Source organism: Anarhichas minor, unplaced genomic scaffold (assembly GCF_050575085.1).
Source record: "Anarhichas minor isolate MPS153535 unplaced genomic scaffold, ASM5057508v1 ptg000027l, whole genome shotgun sequence".
In the NCBI taxonomy this organism is placed as follows: Eukaryota; Metazoa; Chordata; class Actinopteri; order Perciformes; family Anarhichadidae; genus Anarhichas; species Anarhichas minor.
In genome coordinates this window covers 4,458,918-4,482,816 of record NW_027466473.1, presented here as the reverse complement: position 1 = coordinate 4,482,816, position 23,899 = coordinate 4,458,918, and the positions used below count along the sequence as shown (strand labels likewise).

The following is a 23,899-nucleotide window of genomic DNA, read 5'->3' as shown; positions in this document are numbered from 1 at the left end:
ATATCAGCAGCGTATCACTAAATACACTTTTATAGACTCAGTCGCCTGTTATTTCCCTCCTCCTGATGGCCATACTTGTCTTTGGCTTCGTTAATTTGTCTTATACTATCATGCGGATGTTCTTTTGATGGAGCTGTATGTCTGTATTTGAAAGGTGAGACTTCATGTTAGGATTTTTTTTATCAGGAGAGATATGTGCTGTTTTAGTGTACCCTCACAATAGAATAGAAACACCTGTCAGTACTATAATAGAATACCAGCTGCACCACAAACTGCATAACCTTCATGAAGACTCATTGCAGGACTGTAGTACTTTTAGCTTCAGCCCAATATGCATGTTACAATGAATTCTTGTTGATTCATAAATGCCTTTACGTCAAAAGAAAGAGACCGGTACTTCCTACTCGATGCATTCTTCCTGACTTGACGGCGGTGCGCATCTCACCGACCGGGAACACCGATTTCTGAACATTCCGGCCCCCCCCCCCCCCCCCCCGCCCCACACACACACACACACACACACACCCACCGCCGCACCATGAGCTGTGTTTTCCTGCGAGCTTGCTGCAAAAAAGGGGGAGCGGGTTGCATTTGGCGTCGCGGGGTTTAAAGTGAACGAACGTATCGGGCAGTGCTATTGACGAACGGAGATACTCATCCAGAAGGAGCCGTGTTTGTTTTGTGTGGCGAGATGAGGCAGGGGGTGGATAGTCGCCACAGAGACGCTGGGCTCCGGCCAAACATCACCGCATTTTAAGCACTTCATTCGATGCTCGGGATTTGCATTGCATTGCATTTGCTGCATCGTTGATCGGCCGTGTTTTTCATTTTTTACATGTATTTATTTATTTATTTTTTGCAAAGTGCATGGTGGAAAAAAATGCAGCTTGTTTGAGAGGACACCCCCCAACACCCCCACCCCCCTCTCCTCCAGATATCCGTCGCTGCCATGACAGGCAGAGGTCTCCTCTCGACCGCGGCTCAGCCGGCTGGAGAAGAGGCAGATTGATTTGGGGACGGTCGGGGTCGCGTCTGCGGATGTTATTGTGTCCGTTCGGAGCCCCGTGAATAGCATCCACGCAAACGCACCGCGATTCTCACTCAGGGAAAGAGGGGAGAGAGTAAAACAACATGTCCTCTCGGTCTGCATTACCGTCTGGGAACGACAGGAGTACTGGAGACCATGTAAGTGCAATTGAAGCCTATAGCCTCTATGTTTGTGTGCATGCAAAGGATAAACCGTGCATCCCTGCAAAAAAAAAAAAAAAAGAAGATATATATGTGGCCTTTGGCATTCATTCACACAGTGTAGGCGGGGGAAAGGGGGGGGGGGGGGTCATGGATGCTGCTATATGTTCCTCATCGGGTGAAAGGACTCTGGAGGTGATATCGGATGGATCTTTTAAGCAGAACAGGCTCTTTTTTTCTTTGCATTTTTTACAAAAAATGGCTAACCTTGAGTGTCTGCGCAGGGAATGAGCCGATGGCGAGCCAAGCCTGGAATGAGTCCATCCGCATAAGATAACATTCAGCGGATATGCGCAGAAAGCCTGAAAAACCAGCCGTCACCTCTTATTACAAGGCTGTGGAGAGATAGTGATGTCACATTAGACTCCTTGCTGCTGCTGCCGCCTGTGTGTGTGTGTGTTTGCCTGCGCGTGTGTGTGTGTGTGCGTGTGTGTATTCCCCAGAAATTGGATGGGTGGGACGTGAGCGCAGAAGGCCACAATAAATGTATGGAGAATATCTGGGTTTGCTTGCATGAAGCGAAGGGGGATTACTGCGTAAAATGATGTGCAGTCCGTTGCTGCGCAGCCTACAAAGCGCCCAACCCCAGAGCCAGTGGGTGTCAGACAGCGCCATACATTCAGTACAGTGGAGAACAGTAGTGGCCTCTAATGAAGACAGAGGCGAAGGGGATTTATTCATGTGAGACAGACGGAATATGACAGAGTCTATCTATCTGCACACCCCTTATGAATGTATCCTCCATCAAAATGGTGACATGACTGATTGGCGTTGCATTATGGCATTTCTCTGCCCTAAACTCTTCTGGCAAAGACTCCCCCCCCCCCGTTTGTTAGCAGAGCTCTCAGCACAGAGGGATGGTTAAGCTAGTAGATGTGAGTGTGTGTGTGTGGAGCTGGACGTGCACAAGTGTGTGAGTTTACACTAAGTGTGAGTGCACGATTGATTACGAACGCAGAGCCATTTCCTTCCACTTAAAATGGATCTGGATCCTGCTGTCGTCCCTTCCACAGTTAAGCGACGGTGACAGATGAGTGAATGGACAGGGGGTGGGGGTGGGAATACAGGTTTGAGGCCCAATGGCTTCGACGCGAGCCTGTGCCGTACAGTCGGTGGAGCTGATGCACCCCGGCCCCCTTGCTGTCGGTTGGGACTTGCCGGCGTCTTTAGATTTGGAGAGACATGGGTCCAAATTGGCTCAAGGTGGGGCATGAGAACAGGGAAGGAGGGAGTGTCTGAAGGTGGGGCGTGAGGCTACGTGGTTGTGTGAGTGTGTGTGAAGCTGAGAGCAAGATGACATGCTGGGGGGATGGAAGTGTGATGCCAGGGACCACAGTGCCGGCATCTGCTCCCTCTTTCCTGCTGTACATCCCTCTCTCTCCACCCTTTTATCGTCTGTCTCCGTCTTCTCTCCACTTATATCCTGGTTTCTCCATCTCCTTGCTTTTGTTTTCCTCCCCCCATCATCATCACCATCATTATCCCTCTGTATCTTTTCTGGTCACATGACAAGAAGCTGCTTCACACTGCGATGCATCCGGCTTCATTTGTGTAAACGCACGTTGTTGTCCTCCTTTTGTCTTCCGCTCGGCTTCCTCTCTGAACATTGTCCGTGACTCAGGCTTCGGAAGCGTTGTGGTCCAGAATCGAGGTGGTAACATGCAGCAGCGGCTAACAGGGCTGTGAACACTCCAGGGCTACTTCAGGTTGCAGCAGAAAAGTATTACCTTACGCTCTGTCGTATTGCATGAAGACATCTTCCGGAGGTCAAGTAGCAGACCTCTAAAGGAGATGATGCTGAAACCCAAAATGGAAACAATGTGTTCACGTGGGGGACAACAGCTGTTAACCCAGAAACGAAGGGGCATGTATTCACATGTTGCTCGGCTCAGCGTCGCTCCTTTTTCTATGGAGAAACAAAACATCTGGTGTAGCAGCTCAGTGACTCCCACAAGTACAGCAGATACTCTAGTTAGAGTTCCCCCGGACCTTTGCCTTAAAACAGTTTAGCTGCTGCCTAAAAACAGTATGTTGTCTCCATATTCTTTGGTGACCAGAGTTCATAACCAGCTTGCAGAGACAAAAGGGACTAACCCAGATCATGTAGCTTCTGGAGACCACCAGTGCTCCATGGGTACAGGCAGTCCTGGAAGGTAGAGCTGGGCAATATATCGATATCATGATAAGTGACTAGATAACATCTTAGATTTTGGATGTCATGATGGCAGAAGTGTTGTCTTTTCCTGGTTTTTGTAGTTTTCTGAACTTACCAGACTGTTATAGCTGCTCTATTATTTGCCTTCTCCCACTTAATCATTATATCCACATTACTGATGGTTATTTATCAAAATGTCATTGTGTAAACCCGATAATATTGATATCGCGGTATGTGGTCATATATATAAAATGATATTTGATTGTCTCCATATTGCCCAGCCCTATATGGAGGTGTTATGGTGTTGGCACAGTGAGTGACCACTCTTTCTCTCCTCTCTTTTTAACCCCGCCCCCACCCTTATTTTGTTTTTCCTTTCAGCATGTGTCGTTGGGGGCCAGCCGCTCCGACAAGGCCACCAGCCAGTCCAGCCGCTCGCTGGGCGCCCGGTGCAGGAACTCCATCGCCTCCTGCTCTGACGAGCAGCCGCACATTGGCAACTACCGCCTGCTCAAGACCATCGGCAAGGGAAACTTTGCCAAGGTCAAGCTGGCCCGCCACATCCTGACGGGCAAGGAGGTGAGACATGGGGCAGTGGAGGGCCTTGGTGGGAGAGAGGGAGGGAGGAAGGAGATGGATGGGCAGTTGATGGATGATGAATCCGAGGTGATGAAAGGCGGCGGTCAGTTGATGACTTGGTCGAGTATTGAAAGGGAAGATATCATGAAAAACTCACCTTTTCAGTTTCAAGCTAGTGGTTTGAGTTAAGACAAATCATTTCAATCCGCATGGGTACCACTTTATGATAAGGTACATTTTGTGAAATGTTTATATGTTGTAAATAATTGCTTTATAATGTTTAGTAAGCCATTTCATAAAGCTTAATAGATCAGTAATAAACCATTGAGAACAACTTTTGGGATGCTTTGACTGATTGGACCTTATGACCACTTCTTAATAGTTTATAACTGCATTATTACAGAAAAAGAAAAGACAAACACTGGAAATCTTTTACAACCTGGCAACCCCAAATTGGTTATTATACATTACTCAAGACTTAAAGCTTTAGTAAATGATTTATCAGTCATAAAACCATTAGGTGCAATTTACCCATTGTAAAAGATGGCTCCATTGACAGTGGTGCACATATTCATAGATGTTATTTGTGTTACACTGAGATAGGGCTGTGTATTGTACAATAGGTAGAGGTGTTAATGACATCAGTAGGAATGAATGGAGGCTGTTATAAGGAGAGGCAAATTGTAATGGTGGTTTGTTTACTTCTCCTCATCAAAATCTTGCTTGACGTCTCTTCCAGGTTGCAATAAAAATCATTGACAAAACTCAGTTGAACCCAACCAGCCTACAAAAGGTGAGTTCCCCCTCTTTATAAAGATGGCCTGTTTATTGAGGAATATGTGCATCGCGTCCTCAGGTACAAAAAGTGAAAGACACACGCTACACCATCTAATACAATCGGCCCTCATCGGCAGTGGCCAGGCATCAGAAAAGTGGATGGTTTTCTGTCACATTGATATAATTCAACAAAATAGGCGACACGCCGTCGGGGACTTGGAGAGGTTCAGGTTTATCCTCAGCTGGTCCCTCCTCAGAGGGGGGCAGGAACAAGAGAGCAGCTGATAGAGAGGGAGAGAGGGCTTGTGGGATGTGATGCTGTTTGGCAGGTGCTAGGGACTGGATGGGAGCGAGGGGAGACCTCTGCTCCGGTGATCATCTCTTGTCTCTCTCTCTGGGGCTAATCACTTCCCTGTGGGGGGGGGGGGGACTCATCTCGGAACTCATACGTTTGTTCATAATTTGTCTTCCAGTCTTTGATGTTTGGGGTTTGGTGGCCATTTCGTTGTGTCTTCAGAAAAGCTTTCGCTGTTTGTCACAAGGAAGGCTTTTGATGGACTGGACTTTTTCTTTTTTTTTCTCCTGCTGTGGTCAGCAAATTTGAGTGTTGAGCCTGTCCGGTGGACTCTGGAGGTTTGTTGTGCGTGAAGGTCAGAGGCGGAAAAACACTTATCAAGAGCAACCGCAGCGTGGCGCTGACGCACACGTGCTTCAGACACAGGAGTTGGAATGTTAGACATTCGGGAGAAGGATGGCCTGGACCGGTTGATACCCGGACACTCCCGGACACATGGCCCGTCAGTCACGGGTTGATCACATGCTCGGATATCTCCAGCTTATCTCTAGACCACATTAATCTGGATCGCACAGAGCCAGGTGAAGAAGTATCTCACAGTGAGGGAATATAAGCACAGACAACCGATCAATCAACTCATATTTGTCCATAATGCTGCTTATATATGCACATAGGCCAGAGTGTCTCCCTCATTTAGCTACAAGTGTGTCCCTCTCTTATCTCCTTATAACTCCCTCTTGATTAGTATTATTTTTCATTTGACTTCTCTTTTGTTTTTGTAAATAATCAATCAGTGCAACGATAGCGGTGACCTTGGGTTTTTACAGTATGATCAAGGCTTTAGTGCATAAAAGTACTCTTTTCCCATAACCACCCGTTGGCCCTTTGATCGCTGGCTTCCTGTAATCCTGACACTTTGACTCATCATATTTCTGGTGCTTATATCGTGTACCAAACCTGCCTCGAATATTAGATGCTCTGCAGCAACTGTAATCCCAATTTGTATGTTATCCTGCCTGGTGCTTTTTTTTTTTTGGACCGGGAACCGGCTGCCGCGAGAGACAATGGAGAGGAGAGAGGCGACCGCTGATTGGAGAGATTGCTCTTACTATTGGCCGGTGATGATAGCGGGGCTTCTTTACATACCCGTGGGCTAGAGAAAATCCTCAGCACCGAAGACATGAAAGAGCCCATATTAGCATAATCTGGACGGTAATGTATGTAGAGTGGAGAAGGAAAGAGGGAGATGTATTGTATAGGGGAGGGTAAAAGAGGGGGAGGAAAAGAAAAGAAGAGGGAAGTAAAAATCAATCTGTTAAGAGGAAATAGCAGGTTATAGGAGGAGGTTTATATACTGGCCTCTCTGATGCTGGAGGACACCAAACATGTGTCAGTTAGAAATGATATATACAGTATATATATTTAATACTTACATTTTAATACAATTTGTTTTTATCTGCTATATTGTTAATTGCAGCCTGCAGCCTTTAATACCACGGAGCACGTGTGTCCCTCTCGGTCAGCTTTGTCGTAGAATTGCTATTTATTTGCGGTCATTAGCGATAACCGGGGTCGAACATGTTGCCAGGGGATTGTTTATTGTTTTGACGGATCTGATGGCTCAGCGCCCGCCGTGACGGGCATGTTGAGGGGAGGGGGGGGGGATTAATGGGACGCCTGGATGATGAGACGCTTCAGCACTACGTATCCCAAGTTTCCCTCTGAACACAGCTGGAGAAGCTGGGAAAGAGCCCGGTCTTAATACCTGGGTCGCTATGGCAACAGTGACGTTGGGGGCGCCGCTTGAGGAGAAGACTGCCAGAGAGGAATCGAATGAAGGAGGAGGGGATGGAGGGACAACAGGAGAGGGGGAGGGTTGAGAAAAGAGGATAGAAAAGCTTATCGCACCATCTTTTAACATTTTTTTTTTTACCCCAGTTGGTGGAGTCGACGACGTGGAGGAGGAGAGTCACTCATTTTCAGCGATGGCCTTTTTGTTGAGGGAGTGTACCGTTGTAGATGTGAAACCACGGGCGCTGGCTCAAACCGGATCCCCCTGTTCTCCAACAAAGTGTACAAATCTGTCCCCCAGAGGAGACATACCACACCACAGTGAGAAGCGATCGGATGGAGAGTAGAAGTTTTTGACTGCAGATTCATCCCATTTGTGTGTGGGCCATTTGTTGTTGTTGTTGTTGTTGTTGTTGTTGTTGTTGTTGTTTTTAACAGCGAGGGGGCTTTGTTGGTTGTTCCCTCGATGGCAAGGGATGGTGTTATTTTTAGGACAAAAAGTATAAATGGCTTGTCCTGGTTACCCCGATCTCTTAGGGGGTCTTTGTTTTATTTCAGCAGCTAAATTGAACGCACATTAGTGTGCTTTAATAAAGACAATATGACAAACAACCACAGCACAGGGCCCATCTTATTTGAACGGACGTTTCATCTATGAAGTGGTGTATTAAAACAGTTGCTTTCCACTGTGGTGAACATTTCTACGATACAGTCAGACTCACAATGGGCAGTTAAAAAAAAGAATCGGAATCAATTCAGCAAAATTGCAGGACATCATCTTTTTTTATTACACACCTTCGTCTTTCTTGTTGAAACCCTACGTTACCCACAATGCAACTTGAATGCCAACGGTTTAGTAGGAGATGCAGGCATTGTGTGTGCTGGCAGCAGCTCATGTAGCCTGGAGCCTTTAGCCTGGAGCAGAGATTTTATTCAAACTTGTAGTCTTCAGACCCAACTCTGAATTATGCAGTCAGAACACAAAATGAAATTTTGAAACAATTTAAGGCAAAAACATTGTTTTTCATACTGGTCAATTTAGAGATTTTGGGCTATTTATCTTCCATATCACGTCTCCTCTAAGACTAGTGGAGAGAAAACATCCTAAATACACATTTAGGTGTTTTATTTTACTACTTTGTCTATTTGCGTCTGTAGATTTCTCCTAAATTCACCAAAAGTTACCATTATATACATAACATTTCAGAAAAGTTGTACTACAATTGAATTGTCTTAATTTAAGTAATCAACGCTACCTATTAGTTACATTGTGACCCTATTCACCTGGGTGACCTGGCTGTTCATTGATAATAAAGGGAATTGACTCACAGGATTCACAAGACATTAGTGTCAGCCCACTCCGTCCAGGTGTGTCTCTGCACCTCTGTTTTTACTCCCTGTTTGTGCTGAATCTCATTAACTTATTCCAGGGGAATTCAGTGGACGGATTTGTTTTTGGCCTCAACCATTTGCTAACATTTTGGTGACTCTCCAGAAGATGAGAGAGATTTAAAATTGTATGTTTACAAGAAGAACAAAAATAGGGATCATCACAAATGTTTTTCAGCTGTTGAAATTAACGACCGCCCTCTTAAAATGAGAAAAATAATAAAATGCCGACTCATTTTTACTTGTCAGTCTGTCCTGGGACCTAAAGACATGGGTATCCAGCCAGGAAAGTCAAAGAACATACACGGTTCTCTACAATGTCAATGCATTTCTTGTCCCTCGTTGCTGCACTCTAAAGCCCAGATTGAGAACACTCAAATGCAGCGTCTGCAATACAAGGTCTATCTGTGTCTAATATCATCAAGGCATTAAAATTCTGTTTTTTTTCTTCCCAGCTCTTTCGGGAGGTACGAATAATGAAAGGCTTAAATCACCCTAACATAGGTAAGGCGCATACATGCATCTCAATGTGTTTGTGTGTCTGAGTGCTGGGTCCCTGCGTGTGTGTGTGTTTTGCTTCCGCATGTGTGTGTGTGTGTGTGTGTGTGTGTGTGCCCAGACAGAAGTGTAATGCTTTGATTAAGCTTCAGAGCGTTCGTTGACCGAACCGTAGCGAGCGTCATCTCACGCCTCATATGGAGGTCACCAGGTTGGATTGCGTAAAGCTGAAATGCCATATGGATAATTAAAAAAAAAAACACAGCATTATGGTGAGGTCATTGGTGTTAAGACAGGCAGACACGGCTGCGCTGTTTATTTATGATGGGAGCAGGATTTGTTGATATCTATTTGATTTTAATCTGATTCTGTTTTGGGTCACAGTGCAGCTGTTCGAGGTGATTGAGACTGATAAGACCCTTTACCTAATCATGGAATACGCCAGTGGAGGTGGGTATGTCCGCCGTCACGTCCGGGAAATACTATGTGTGCAAATGATGCAGAAAGTCACAGGTTTGGTGGAACCACGGCTTGTCCATGCTCCCAACAGGGAATTCTCATGTGTGTGTGTGTGTGATCATGATTGGATCATTTTACACTTTACTTCCTCCATTTGGATGAATGGTGAAACGCAATGGCTAACGGGCAAAATTGTAACAACACGGGTACATTTGAGTTTTTTGTTTTTTCTCGTCCATATCTCAAATACAATTTCCAGGAATAGTTTGACATTTTGGGAAATATGCTTATTTGCCTTTTTGTTGAGAGTTCGATGAGAAGAATGATGTCCGTTTGCAAGACATAATGTAACGCTAGAGCAAAAAAGAAACCAGGCTTTATGCCAAGCTAAGCTAACGGTCTGCTGGCTGTAGCCTTACATTTACAGTCAAGTTAAGAGGGAGCATGTTTGTCAAACATGTGTCAGTATTTCTTTAAGACACACAGCTTTGTTCCCTCTGCAGTTGAGGGGAATTGAAAAATATGAGAGCTGGTACTGTTAATAATGATAAATACTGTTTCAGTAGTGTTAATATCGTTTGTATTTAAACAAGTCAAAATCAAGTGAAATTATTTCACCATTGTTGAGTGTCTTTTCCCACTCTTTTAAACAACAATGTAGTGTTGAATTAGCTTTTTGAGCTATATGCATCTATGCATTCACCAGATTACTAGTTATTTATTTACTTTATTTGACTCTTTACTCATCCAAACACGTGATGCTCCAGCACTCTGACATAGTGGGATCATGTAGTCACCATCAGATGACTGTTGACTACCACCTAATAGGTGTTGTACAGTTCAACAGCCAAACTTAACAGAGTATGGAACCACAACATAAATAACTGAGCAGCCTCCAAGCTGTTTAAACTGACTTTAGACACAGTTTCAGGAGTGATGGTAGCACATCGTATCGAATGTTGCTCTCCTTTTTTTCCTCTTCTGGCTTCCTTTAGTCTCTTTTATGGTTCTATTTGTGTCGGTCACCAATCCTGTTTGGCCCGAACCGTATCGTTTGCTTACTGTGACCTTGGAGAATGTCACAGACTCTGTTTCAAATGTGGCTTTCTGTCAAGCCCAAAGTGCTTTAGGTTGAGGATAAAAAAGACCATAAGCATGTATCAGGGAGTTGCAGTGGTGACTGAATGGCTAAAATGAACTATCTATCTTCATAAACAGTATTTCCAAGCATGAATAATATGACATCCAACAACGGTTCACTCTGTTAATCCAAATCATCTCGCAGCCACTCAAACACAGTGGTAATTAAACAACATCTAAGAGACTCTACAAAAATGATGGTGGATGGGTGGCGGGGGTCAGAAAAGGAGTGGGGATAAGTAGTTTTATGTTTTGAAAGGGACATGAGGAAAGGGCCTTTTATCGTTTTATTTAGGGGTGGGAATCAGCAGAAGGCCCACAATAAGATATTATCACGATACATAGGTCACGATACGATATTATTGCGATATTGCTATATGCTGGCATTGTGATATATTGCGATTTATTATCTTTTTGCATTTGCAAATTATGCAGTTTGTCAACATCTGTTTTATCTTAAAATATATAGTTTTCACTCGGTTCATCTTACTTCAGTCCATTTCTAATAGGCCTATAACCAATGAACTCAAATATTTATTATCATCATCTATAGTGGTGATTTGCATAAAAACACACAGGAAATATAAAATTGTATTTTTAGTTTAATAGGATCAGTTGATGAACTAATGACATTTTGGACAGACATGGACGTAAACTGCAACATGATTGGTTTGCAGGCGCATACAGCCACGAGGCGATCATCTTAGTTTATGAAGTGAAATATAAATATCAACCCCACCCACCCCACCTTAGTCATCTTCCTAGTCTCTAAGCCAGGCATTCTTATTTTTCATTGTCATTCAGAAAAGCTTGTCAGTCATTGAGAAGTTGTGTTTCTATCTAATATTTCCTGTCATCAGTGAAAGCTTATGTGGCAGCAATGGAAAAAATGTGAATCTATCTAAATGTAGAAGAGACCCCGGGGAAGACCCAGAACACGCTGGAGGGATTACATCTCCCAGCTGGCCTGGGAACGCCTCGGGATCCCCCAGAATGAGCTGGAACATGTTGCCGGTGAGAGGGAGGTCTGGGTCAGCCTGCTTGGCCTGCTGCCACCGCGACCCGACCCCGGATAAGCGGAGGAAAATGGATGGATGGATGGATATGTAAATGTAATGCCGATGCTAAATTGGTATAAGCTGAAAAATGATATACTGTATGTCTGTTGAACAGTAGTGCATACACCATAGAAATAGAATAGTAGTAGGACGGACATTCCCATTCAAATCAACGTAGCAGGATGGCCCCTTAACTTTGCGAACATTAGCTAATATTAGCTATATTAGCCGTATTAGCCGTTAGCCATATTATCCGCATAACCCCTGAGTGTATTGGATAAGCAAGGGTGTGTTTTATTGTTTGTGATCTTCTTCTGTGAGCGAATAAGCATATTTCCCAAAATGTCAAACTCTTTTTCTAATTCTGTGTCATTCTCTGTTTTCCCGTGGCTACAGGACAAATTTCCCCTTGCAGACAATAAAGTCGACACCTTGACAGCACTTACACCTTATGAATATTAATAACTGAATTGATTGGAATTGATTGTGTGCACCAGCAATATGTAATCAAATAGCTATAATGCTTCTGGCTTCATCAGCTGACTGATCTGTCTCTGTTGCTCACAGGTGAAGTGTTCGACTACCTCGTGTCTCATGGGAGAATGAAGGAGGTTGAAGCCAGAGCCAAATTTCGACAGGTATGAATACATTGCCTCTTGGATGCCCGCATTGTACCGATCCTCACGTTCAGTCGTCAGCACTTCAGTTTTGTCCGTCTCACGTTCACAGATTGTCTCCGCTGTCCACTACTGCCACACGAAGAACATTGTCCACAGAGATTTGAAGGTGAGAGGCTCTGAAGATGGTTTGGGGGCTGCTTTTCAGAGAGCTGGTGAATTAGGGCTTTTCCAAGGCTGGGGCATTTCTTCCACTGACAGATTACACTGAACAGAAAGTTATAATCTGTGACTAGTCTTAATCTGTGTCTGTGAAAAGGGCCCTTTACCATCTTAATCGCACGGTGAGGCGCTGGTGAATAGAGATGCTGGGAAGGGTAGGAGGTAGCCAGGGCCTGTTCTAATAGACTATTACAGCCCTAAACATACACAGTGACATAGAAACAGTGTGAGTCATGTACAGTAACCATGTTGTTGGACAACACGCAAGCTCCACCCCCCATCAGTCTCTCATTTGCTGTTCTTTTTTTTTCTCCCCCCCCCTCCTCTTCTACATGAATATATGTGCGACTCAGGCGGAGAACCTTCTGCTGGACGCCGACGCCAACATCAAGATCGCCGACTTTGGCTTCAGCAACGAGTTCACGCTGGGCAACAAGCTGGACACGTTCTGCGGCTCGCCGCCCTACGCCGCCCCCGAGCTTTTCCAGGGCAAGAAGTATGACGGGCCCGAGGTGGACGTCTGGAGTCTCGGAGTCATCCTCTACACGCTGGTCAGCGGCTCGCTGCCCTTTGATGGGCAGAACCTGAAGGCGAGTGGATGGGAGAGAGGGACTGTCTGTCTGTCTGGTTACATCTAGGGCCTTGAGTTTCCCTCAGGGGGTTACAGTAACAGTAATGGCTTCACATGTATTGAAATGTTTCCGACAGCCACCTGATTTAGTCAAGATGACTAGATGGCTGTTTCTTCTCTATATATATATTTGAATATTTGCTATTTTCACACTGTGGAACCATTTTATTGGGCTGTATAAAACCCATGTGGTTTGAAGTGTGTATTTTTATCATCATTTAGGGCTGAGTGGTTTGGTTTACTTTAAATGTTATGATCTCCGCCAGATGTAAGACTGTGGGGAGATCATGTGTTAGGTTGTGTTTGTGTGTGTGTGCGTGTGTGAGTGTTAGGGCTGCCCCCTCTTAGTCAACTTATTGGTCGTTTTGGTCTTATAGTTGACAAAGATTTCTTTAGTCCAGTAGTCATATTTTATGCTTTTTTTCTTTCTGATTGACTTATTTCCAAGAAAATCACGAACACGTCTCTGGTAAACACAAGATTTAAAGTGTTGCTTTTGTGTGATTCTTTGTGGAGATACTCATTTTTACAGATCTGTTAATTTGACTAATCGTTTAGTCGACAAAATCATAAGAGTGTAAGTCAACGAAGAATTTCCTTTGTCGAGGACAGCCCTAGTGTATGTGTGTATCTTGTCTGTCCACGCATAATCTTGCGTACTACTGGACCCATCAGCCTAAAATTTTACGGTAGTGGGCCGCAAGTGATCAACAACTGCCTCAGTAGCAAAAGGCATTTCCGGCAATCAGATAAAGATAAAACAAGCCTTACCTTGTCTGTTGCAGGCCTTTTTCAGCCTTTGTCGTGGCTCATCCACATAAAAGTTTGAGCATCTGCAGATTAATTCCATAGGTGATATGTTATGATCCACTAAAGTAGGCATGATTAATGATGAGTAGTGTGAAAGCATTATTCTCTGTCTTTATCTTCTGTAATGTTATTGTGTAATAGAACCCGCTGCTAAATAACAACACCTAAAAAATATAGTATTTCTATCCAAAATCCAGCAGATGGCAATGAGTGGCCCCCTAGAGCTCGAGACCAGAGGATGGAGACAAATGTGTGTTTTACCCGTCTCATATCCGACCGCATCCCAGCGTACAGTACTGCCTGCAGTGAGGGACCTGGGGACTTTTATGCAACAGACACATCTGACTGGTCTTATCAGATAAATTGTTTTAGATATGTTGTAATTTAAAAGTTCAACAGAAACCAAAGTGGTGGTTATGAGTGGGGGAGTCAGAATTTCCTCGTCCGAGTGAAAGAATGTGCAGAATGTGTTGTGATGCATCATGCTGTCACTCTCATAATGCCCAATACAAAAGTACTCTTCTTACCATATTGGTGTAAAAAAAGACATATGTGCATCTGGTTTATAGACTGTAGATAAGTAGTGGACATAGTCGTCGTGACATCACCCATTGGTTTGTGGACTGACATTTTGAAACCTTGAGTTCGTTGCCATCTTGGATTACGGCCGTTGCCATGTTGTTTTTTTTCGCAACCACTGAATGGAAGTTACCATATTTGGAAAGTGGAGGAGTGACGTAGAGACGTTGTATACGGCTCTGGTAGCGGCCGTGACCTGTCAATCACAGTAGCCCCGCCCGAAAGTATACCCTGCTTTATGGTCTATTTGACTCTAAATGGACCATAATGTACTAAATGAACATCATGCTGTATTGAAACTAGAGATTGAGACCATAAACTCATGTTTACAATGTTTACTGAGGTAATAAATCAAGAGAGAAGTAGAGTCATTTTCTCATAGACTTCTATACAATCTGACTTATTTTTGCAACCGTAGGAGTCGCCCCCTGCTGGTCAGTAGAGAGAATGCAAATGTAAGACACTTCCGCAATGGCTTCAGAAATGGAGGTTGCTGCCTGGTCTGGTTGCAGAGTTGGAATTTGAAGAGCTGTATGTCTAACATGTGATGGATTTGGCCAACAGGAGCTGAGGGAGCGCGTGCTGAGAGGAAAGTACCGCGTGCCCTTCTACATGTCCACAGACTGTGAGGGGATCCTTCGCCGATTCCTGGTGCTCAACCCCACCAAACGCTGCACCCTCGACGTAAGTACACACAAGCACATGAGGCACAAATTAGCGTTGCGGGAAATTCAAACGCAACTGAAGCTTTTCTGTGTCTCTGTTTCTACAGCAAGTCATGAAGGACAAGTGGATAAATTCAGGTTACGAGACTGATGACCTGAAGCCCCACATAGAACCTGTTGAAGACTTCAGCGATCCGGCTCGCATAGGTGAGTCAGCTGGACCGCTGTTACTGCTAAGAGACCATAAGAAACCTGGTCGATGTAGTCGAGACGCAAGATGTTTTCTATAACTGTCTCTTCTCTTGCCTTTCATGTGATGTTTTGTGTTCCTCAGAGGTAATGGTGGGGATGGGCTTCACTTCAGAGGAAATCAAGGACGCTCTGCTCAATCAGAAATACAATGAAGTCACCGCCACCTACTTACTACTGGGCCGTAAAGGCGATGTGAGTTATATAGATCTACCCAATATTTATTTTTGCATATAAAGTATTTGGCTGACATGCTAACCAGAGCAATTGACAATGAATGAAATACCAGGTTGATCTTTTCCTTGATCACCAGTAGCACATAGAAAACTATAATACTTAGTACTTTTGAATTCCTTACTTGGCAAATATTGACATATTTTTCAACTTTTTAAATGCATGTGTTAAATGTCATCTGAAAACAAACAGCCTTAAATAAAATAAACCACAATATCTGGAATGTATCTCCACTCTTTCTTTCCATGTTGTCAGCTTTGTTCTACTGTGTTAGCTGCTTATAAGAACATTTTGGAAATAAAGCATGGAAGGGGAAAAAGGAAATATCTGTTCTCAAACACTAATATCACTGTGTCGTTATAGGAGGGCAGTGAGGCTCGGACAGCTAGTAGCCTGTCCCTGGCAAGGGTACGACCCAGTCCCATCACCAATGGGACCAACAAGCACTCCTCAGCCACCGGCTCCTCTTCGTCATCCACCTCCTCCTCACATAGCAAGACCCAGCGCAGTGCCTCCACCTACCACAGGCAGCGACGACACAGCGACTTCTGTGAGTCTCTTCTCTAACTTCTCTAACCTTTTATAAAGGTTCCACCTGGAACCCATTCAGAGGGTTCTACCCAGAAACCCCTAGGAGAGGTTCTTCGGAAAACCCTTCTATGGTGTAATGGTTCCGCCAAGAACACTCTCTGGAGGCTCTATCCAGAGCCTTTCCACCCTCATATTTCATATTCCAAAGGTTTCATCTAGATCCCCCTCAGGAGGTGCTACAGCGAACCCTTTTATATTACAATGGTTTAAATTGGAACCCACCCAGGGGTTGCTAACGAGAACCCTTTTATATTCTAAGGGTTTCATCTAGAACCCAGCCAGGAGCTGCTTCCGAGAACCCGTTTGGAACCCTTTTTCTAAGAGTGCAGGGCTTTGACTGTTTGTATGGAGGGGACATACCTTTCATAACCCACTAGAGTGTATTTGCAGAATATTCCTTATACGAGTCTCTGTGTGTCTGTGCTCTGCTGTCCTCCACAACAAAGGCGGGCCCTCCATGCCCGTCATGCACCCCAAACGGAGCCCCACTAGCACGGGCGAGCGTGAGCTGCGGGAGGGACGAATGCCTTCACGTAAGACCAGTTGCAGCGTGATGGGGAGCCACAGCCTCCCTCCCTCCAGCCCAATGGTCAGCAGTGCCAACAACCCCAACAAGTCTGAGATCCCAGACCGCCGCAAAGACATGACGGCCACCACAGTAAGTGACAGATGTCCTCCTCAAGAAGCAGAGAGAAGAAAAAAGTATGATTTAGAAATCATAAAAAAAGGCAGTGCTTCTAATTTGCGATCTAGGCCCATAGTCGTCATATTAAGACTTTTTCTTTTGTACAGAAATAATCCAGGGGATTGTTATCAGTACAGTGTGAACAGGAGCTGTTGCCAAAGCAGCAATAGTTTGCCAAAATGTAAACAAAAAACATATGATGTTCAGAAATTCAGTTTTCACGAGATTAATTGTGGAGTGCGGGATAAAGCTTGATTGATGTGACACAGCTGTCATTTTCACCTCATGATCTGATGTTTAAGGCTGCACTGAAGAAGGGAAACTGCGGAGCTGAAGTTAGGGAGCGTCTCAAAAGTCATTACAAATATCCAAGAGAGCTTTTAGATTTTTGTGTTCAGGCTTTCTCATTTTTTTAATCACTGACGCTTTATTCCCACCTGGACCTCCTCCCATTGCGTGAACAACCTGACACGACATGGCTCAGTGTGCTGTTATGGCCCTTTTTGTCAATTATTTACTCACTTTTCATCATCGACGCTTCAGACCGACCTTTACACTAATTTGGACTTCCTCGCATTACTGTAAATACACAACAAAATCATGAAATTCAAACTTACATTTTCCCATTGTTAAAGGCTCCAGTTCTATTAACTATTCATTTCATCAACAGTGTTTAGTTATGTTGCATGTTTTGAGAGCAGCTTAACTCATAGATAGACATGAGGCGTATACATGGAAGTAGAAAACACACTTTAACATAGAAAATGACAGTTTGCTGCTAGTGTCACTTTTTTGTGTGTGTACTGAATGTGATACTGTAACAGTGTGTAGTGGAATTGGCTCCACTGAATATCAAAGTGACTTAATATCCTGCCTCTTACCTTTTTCTCCTCTCTGTAGAATAACATCCCTGGAAGCGCCATGACACGCAGGAACACATATGTCTGCACTGACCGCTCGGGCGCTGACCGACACTCTCTTCTGCAGAACGGCAAAGACAACAGGTACCACTTGTGTGTGGGAGGTTTGAATATTTACCAGTACAGATCTTTAATAAGCAGATTAAGCAGGTAACTATTTGGTGGAGCCATATCAGCACATCATCATATGGATCCGTTAAGCAATAACATCAAATCATACATTGACTTAAAAAGGTAAGAGTGTAAGATTAATGCTCCAGTCATTTTGCCTGAAAATCTTTACTTAAAAAGGTAGCAGTTGTTCTGTTGTTAGGAGACAATGCCTGGGCTAGCTTAAGACACAATCATTCCTTTTTCTACTCTGCAGCTCATTGGGCCACCGCATGCCGCAAGCGTCTCCCTCCACACTCAGCATTTCTGGCGCCGGAGCTGCCGCCTCCTCCTCGTCCTCGGACCGGTGCCGCCTGACCCGAGGCTCCACCATCCGCAGCACCTTTCACGGGGGACAGCTGAGGGACCGCGGGCCCCCGGTCTACTCAGCCCCACCCACCTCACCCACCTTGTCCCACCATGACACCAACCCCCTGCCCCACGCCCGCACCAGGGCAACCTCCAACCTCTTCACCAAGCTGACCTCCAAACTCACTCGCAGGTAGATGCATGCCGCTTGTCACGTATCACAGGATTGATCCCACGTTTAGAGTCTGAGCATTAGATGTGAAGCTACAGCCAGGAGACTGTTAGCATAGCTTACCATAAAGACTGGAAGCATGTGGAAACAGCTAGCCTGGCCCTCTTTAAAGGAAACAAAAAGCACCCACCAGGACCTCTAAAGCTCACTACCTAATGATTTTACACTTTGGTTTTTGTACAGATTAAGCAAGTCAGATACATAAAGACACACCTTTTTCAAGTGCTGGTAGGTGTGGCTTTTTTGTTTTTACTTTGGACAGAGCCAGGCTAGCTGTTTCCCCCTGTCTCCAGTCTTTGTGCTAAACTTAGCTAATAGTCTGTTGGCTCTAGCTTCATATTTACAGTACAGACATGAGTGATATCGATCTTCTCATGTAAACTCTGCAAGGAACTATATTTTCCTAAATGTCAAACTATTCAGAGCTGCAGATGTCATGAGTTTAACTATTAATGTTATGGCTGGAATTAAAAGGGTTTTTGTTTTGTACTCAAGCTACTAATTTCACTTTTCACTATTTCAGGCACTACATCTTTTTACACCTTTAACCTATAGAGGGGACCTATGTGTCGATGTTGTCATCAGTTCCTACCTCTCTCCTCTCCACTCCACATAGCTTTTATCCTATTACTGGCTCCCAAATGTTGTTGTATGGTCATATGAAGAGGGGAATAATTCGTTAGAATTGTTCAGACACCAGTAGTGGAAATGCCTCCGATACAGCTTCAAATTCGCTACATTGTGAAAAACAAATCGGTGTTATAATCAGCAGGAGAGCTAGTCAACGGTACCTGTTACCGATAATAATAGAGTTAACAGCTAACATACTGAGGTTGCATTCAGTTTCATGGTTGTTGCATGCAAGCCCTATTCATGGGGAATAATAGTGAAGCGAAGGCCATCATAATATGTTCATATATAATCTTGTAAAATGTAGCGTTTGGTGAGAAACTAGAGTGAATCCAGTTGTTTGAAGGAGAATTCCAAAGCAATATAAAATAGATATTAGAAAGAGAATTATGACCTACTTCCAAACACTAGCTCTAAGCAGTTTATAATACACCATGGAAACTTCTAATGCCAAGATTTATTTTGAATCAAAGAGAATATATAGATAAAGATGTCACCAGGTATCAGGATCTGTTTCAGCTGCTAAAATGTAAAATATGTCTTAAGAAGACAATATATCACAAACCAAGAATATCAAACATACAGTATGAAATGATGTAGCGTTGTTGTGAAGTTCTTCCTTTCAGCTTGAGCACAGCCCTGGATATGGATCCACGCTTATCAGAACATTGTACTCACCCGGCCTTTTGGCAAGCCCTTCTGTGGCCCTGGATTATCCTCCGCTTCCCTCTCCCTCCCAGTCGTCATAATCACACATGTCTAATCTTATCAAACCTCAGCTTTATCCTCGCCAATCGGCTCGTGCGCTGCGCTTCTTTTCCACCACTTGCTCTCCTGTTATTCAATTATATTCTCTCTTATTCCCCCACCCCCACCCCCTGCTCTTCCCTCTTTATCTCGTTGTGCTTTCCCCCCACTGTCATGGCATCAGGGTCAACCTTGACCCGTCCAAGCGCCAGGGCTCAAACAAATCAGTCTCGGGTTGTACTCTTCCACAAGGATCAAAAACAGTTAGTAAGTTCCCATGTCTCTGGCTTCTTTCTTGTCTGCCTGTGCTGCCCCATATGTCCGCCTGACTTCTTCACACCTCTATCTGTGAATTCTTGCTTGTCTGCATGACTGTTAACCATCTTCATACTGTCATGGTCCCACACTCTTGGTTCCAAGCATGGTTGCAGTCAAGGAAGATTCATTTGATTCTTGTTTCTTAACTTTCCGTTGTTATCAGTGTCATTGTCAGCACAGACAGTCTTTTATGATCCTGGGTGTAATTGTACCCTTAGAAATTGTGTTTTATGTTTTTGTGGTTGATGGGTTGAAAGTCATTACATGTTACTCCACGTGTTTGCGAGAATGGATTGGAATGCGTAGTGCCATGAACAGAGGTGACTGAGAGTCAAATGACTGGATTCATATCTGCATGCTTTGAAATTTGTGAGAAAACGGAAACCTCTCACCGTAAGATACCCAGTAGGGCTGCACTATTAATCCAAATCGCGATCAGGTTTAATAATCGCGATGATAAATCGTGATCACAATATTGATAAAAAATAATCGTGATTGTCATTTTGGCCTTAATGGTGCAGCCCTAATATCCACTACTGCCTGCCATCTCATCTGAGAGTTGTGGATTGCTCTGAAGGCTCGTTGTGCTCGGGTGGATTACCTCTCACTCTGCCCGTTTGTCCCACAGGGTCACAAATGAATCTGAGGGAATCAGGAGATTTGCGGTCACAAGGTCAGTGCTCTTGTTCCAGCTGCAGGACAGCACTTAGAAAATATATCTTTTTTTTTTTTTTATGAGACTAGTAGAAAGCAAGCACGTTTCAATGCCTAAACATTTTTCTGATGACCCTCCCCACCTCCCTAGTTGCCATCTACCTTGGTATCAAAAAGCGTCCGAGCCCCGGGCCGTCGGACGTGGCTGGGATCTGAGAGGCGGTGGGCGGAGGGACCCTGCGGAGGTGGTTCTGGCCCTGCGGGAGGCGGCGCTCGGATGTGGCTGCCAGGTCCACCATGCCGGCCCCTTTCTGCTCTCCTGCACCCACGGCGTGGCAGGGGGCCGCGTGGCTTTCGAGGCCGAGGTGTGCCACCTTTCCACGGGCACCTCCGAGACTTCTAACGGGGTGCGCTACACGCGACTCTGGGGGACGCCGCTAGCTTTTCGAGACATTGCCACCCAAATCTCTAAGGACCTTGAACTTTGAACAGAGGGACGTGTTTGCGTATGAGTGCTTGTTGTTGTGTGAGCGAGTGTTGGATGTGTGTGCGCACAGAGAGGTGTTGGTGGGAAAATTTAAGAAAAAAATAGCAGAGAAGGGGCGAGGGGCTGGACCCGAGAGAAAAGACTACTCCTGTCTCTTTCATGACTACCCCCCCAAACACACACACACACGCACACACACATACGCGCACACCTTACCCGTAAAGTTATACAGACTGAGGCACCCCATCCACCTAATCACCCCACCCAGCTCAGCCAACTTCTTCAGTGAGCAACTGCACCCACTGGACCTGGATCAGACGGAATCTAGTTGAATATTTTGTATCGCTACTCTAGCCATAATGACTCTTTATTTTGTTATTTATTGCTCTGATCATTGTTTTCCACTGTCACTTTCACCACTACAGAAAAACATCATCTCTTGTGTACCGGACGTCATTAATCAGCCAGTCCTTTTTTTAAAAATTGTTCTTTTTATATGTCACCTTTTACGTATACACCCCCCCGACCAACCGATGATTATCTGCTGACTTTTTGTCACCTGGGGACAATAACATGCACAAACGTGGATATGGTCCGACTCAGTGATCAGACCGGCAGTCACAGAGTTTTGCGCTGCTTTGATTCATGTACATGCAGCAGTGACGACCGCACTGGATTAAGGTCAGTGGGAGCGGGGTTGACAGGCCTTTGAAACAGCCAATCAGAGGCCGACCTGGAATACAAAAAGCCAGTGACATCTTCCGCTTCTTCATCCGACAGAGTTGTCGCCTCTCAATCACATTAGTTTTCTCTGCATGGGACTTTAAAACATGTAGATAATGTTTATTGAGAAACAATCCCCACGTTGTTTGCACAACAAAGATGAAGAAAAACATGTTGGTGCAGTAACGCCATGCACCAATCAACACAACTGATTTGGTATAATATTATAGAGTTATATAACTCATACCATTGTTGTCAAGAAACACTTTTTCTATGGCTGCCTCTATAAAAGAATGAATAGAGAGGCCTGGAAAGACCACATGCACACATGCTGCTCTCTGGTTGGCTGGATTCATCGTTTGTCAGCGCTGGTCATTGTCAGTAAAACTTGTTTCAAAGCATTTCGATTTTCCCAACGTCCCACCCCGTTTCATCCCTTTACCTTTCTTAAAAAAAGCATCGTACTGAAAACGCGACAAGCAGAGACACACACCTGAGAATACCTTTCCACCTATACTCCCTCAACTGTTTGGTCAGGTGGCGTGAGAGCGACGAACGCAAAACTTGCCCCTTGAAATCTCGCAGTCGTCCCGCTCCAAAGTAACAGTGGTGCTCTGGTTTCATTTCCAGTGCAATGCAATTCTCTGGGTTCTCTTCTGTGCCATGTGCCATCATCTCAGTGCGTTGATGGGAAGCACCAAAAGCGGATCAGGCCGAGCAGCGAAATCTCAGTTACACACTCACCTTTACACGCACACGGAGAAACACGCACCTCTAAATCTCCACCCTCTCCCGTTTTGTGGCACAGTCTATGAACTGGCACGTCCATTGTCGATGACTTTGTGGGCTGCAGGGTTCAGAGGGGAGTGTTCCGAATCCGGAAAGGCACGACGGGGGCAGTGTGCACAATGTTTTCTTCTTGTTAGTCCAGTTGCCTTTAAAGCGAAACAACCCCCGGCGCCTTCATATAGTGCATATTTAATGTAAAGAAAAAAAGAGAGACAGAAAAAAACGAGAAGGCTTTCTATTCTCCCTCCCTGTTTCTAGTGACGTACTGTGATATTTACGTAGGCTACAGAGATCATGTTGTTTGGCTGCTGATTTACTGTTAATACTATCTCTCAGTTGTGGCTTTGCTCATGGTGACCCCAAAACGCCCCAGCCCCATTTCCTTCCCCCTCCCCACCCATCATAAACTCCCTACATCTACCAGGGAGTTGACCCCTGTCCACCACCTTCGCACGTACAACCGCCTCTTTTCTAACGTCACAACGAGCGTTTGGCTTTCCTCAGCTCTGCGTTTGAGACCCTGCTCTCTCGCAGGGCGACATTCAGCCATCATCAAAACTCTTGCATTGTAGACCCATGTATGACATCTTCTCAGTCATGTTTGGCGTGTGCTGTTTCACGGAACCCGTCGGGGGGGGGGGGGGGAGACCGGTGTCGACCCGTTCTCCTCCTCGGGGTGAGAAGCAGACACCAATGTGGACACCAGGAGTCTGTCCTTGTCCTCTCCCTGGACGTTTCTCATTGTGGTGTATATTAGCATTAGGTAATATAGACCTCAATGCACTTTGCTTTGACTTGAATCAGTTCCTTCCAGTGTACCTGTACAGGTAATGCCCAGAACTAGCCACTGGAGGGCGCCAATGTCTTAAATGTGAAACACTTCAATTTGTGGATATTTGCACAGGTACTTTATTTATTTTTTAGAATAATATCATTTTAAAAAAAAAACAGGATTTATATCAGTCAGTTGATGGCTGTATATAAAATATATGAATATAGTATATATCTTAGAGCTCAAGGTTTATTTATAGCTAGAGCAAGGAAAGTACTTCTAGTTTAAAGCAGATTCTGTCAGTGACAATGGGGAACAAAACCAACCTGCAATCCTGCATGACTTCAGAGTTTGGGTTTTAGGGGAAAAAATTTAACATGATGCACACCTAGGATTGGAAGCTTTGTGAAACACGATCATTTTAGACATGAATTGGTACAAAGAACCGGTGCTAAATGTAGCGCCAAGTCCTTCCCCCGTTCACAAAAAGACAAAC

At 44.7% G+C, this 23,899-nt stretch overlaps 1 protein-coding gene across 3 annotated transcripts; it reads left to right on the top strand.

Moving 5' to 3' along the window:
* Positions 1 to 581: 581 nt before the first annotated feature.
* Positions 582 to 23,248, top strand: mark4a (MAP/microtubule affinity-regulating kinase 4a). 3 transcript variants are annotated; one of them, XM_076102510.1, is made up of 18 exons: positions 582 to 1,185; positions 3,785 to 3,982; positions 4,722 to 4,775; positions 8,690 to 8,738; positions 9,117 to 9,182; positions 11,957 to 12,027; positions 12,119 to 12,175; positions 12,582 to 12,818; positions 14,813 to 14,932; positions 15,021 to 15,120; positions 15,248 to 15,357; positions 15,760 to 15,946; positions 16,434 to 16,645; positions 17,573 to 17,676; positions 17,960 to 18,244; positions 19,845 to 19,927; positions 20,607 to 20,669; positions 20,726 to 23,248. In XM_076102510.1, the coding sequence occupies exons 1-18, from the start codon at positions 1,132 to 1,134 to the stop codon at positions 21,118 to 21,120; spliced, it is 2,445 nt and encodes an 814-aa protein (XP_075958625.1). In that variant the 5' UTR covers positions 582 to 1,131; the 3' UTR covers positions 21,121 to 23,248. The 3 variants fall into 3 exon arrangements, with proteins under 3 accessions (XP_075958625.1, XP_075958627.1, XP_075958626.1); XM_076102512.1 differs by having other exon boundaries at positions 20,607 to 20,651; positions 20,784 to 20,975; XM_076102511.1 differs by lacking the exon at positions 19,845 to 19,927 and having other exon boundaries at positions 20,607 to 20,651; positions 20,784 to 23,248.
* Positions 23,249 to 23,899: the final 651 nt, after the last annotated feature.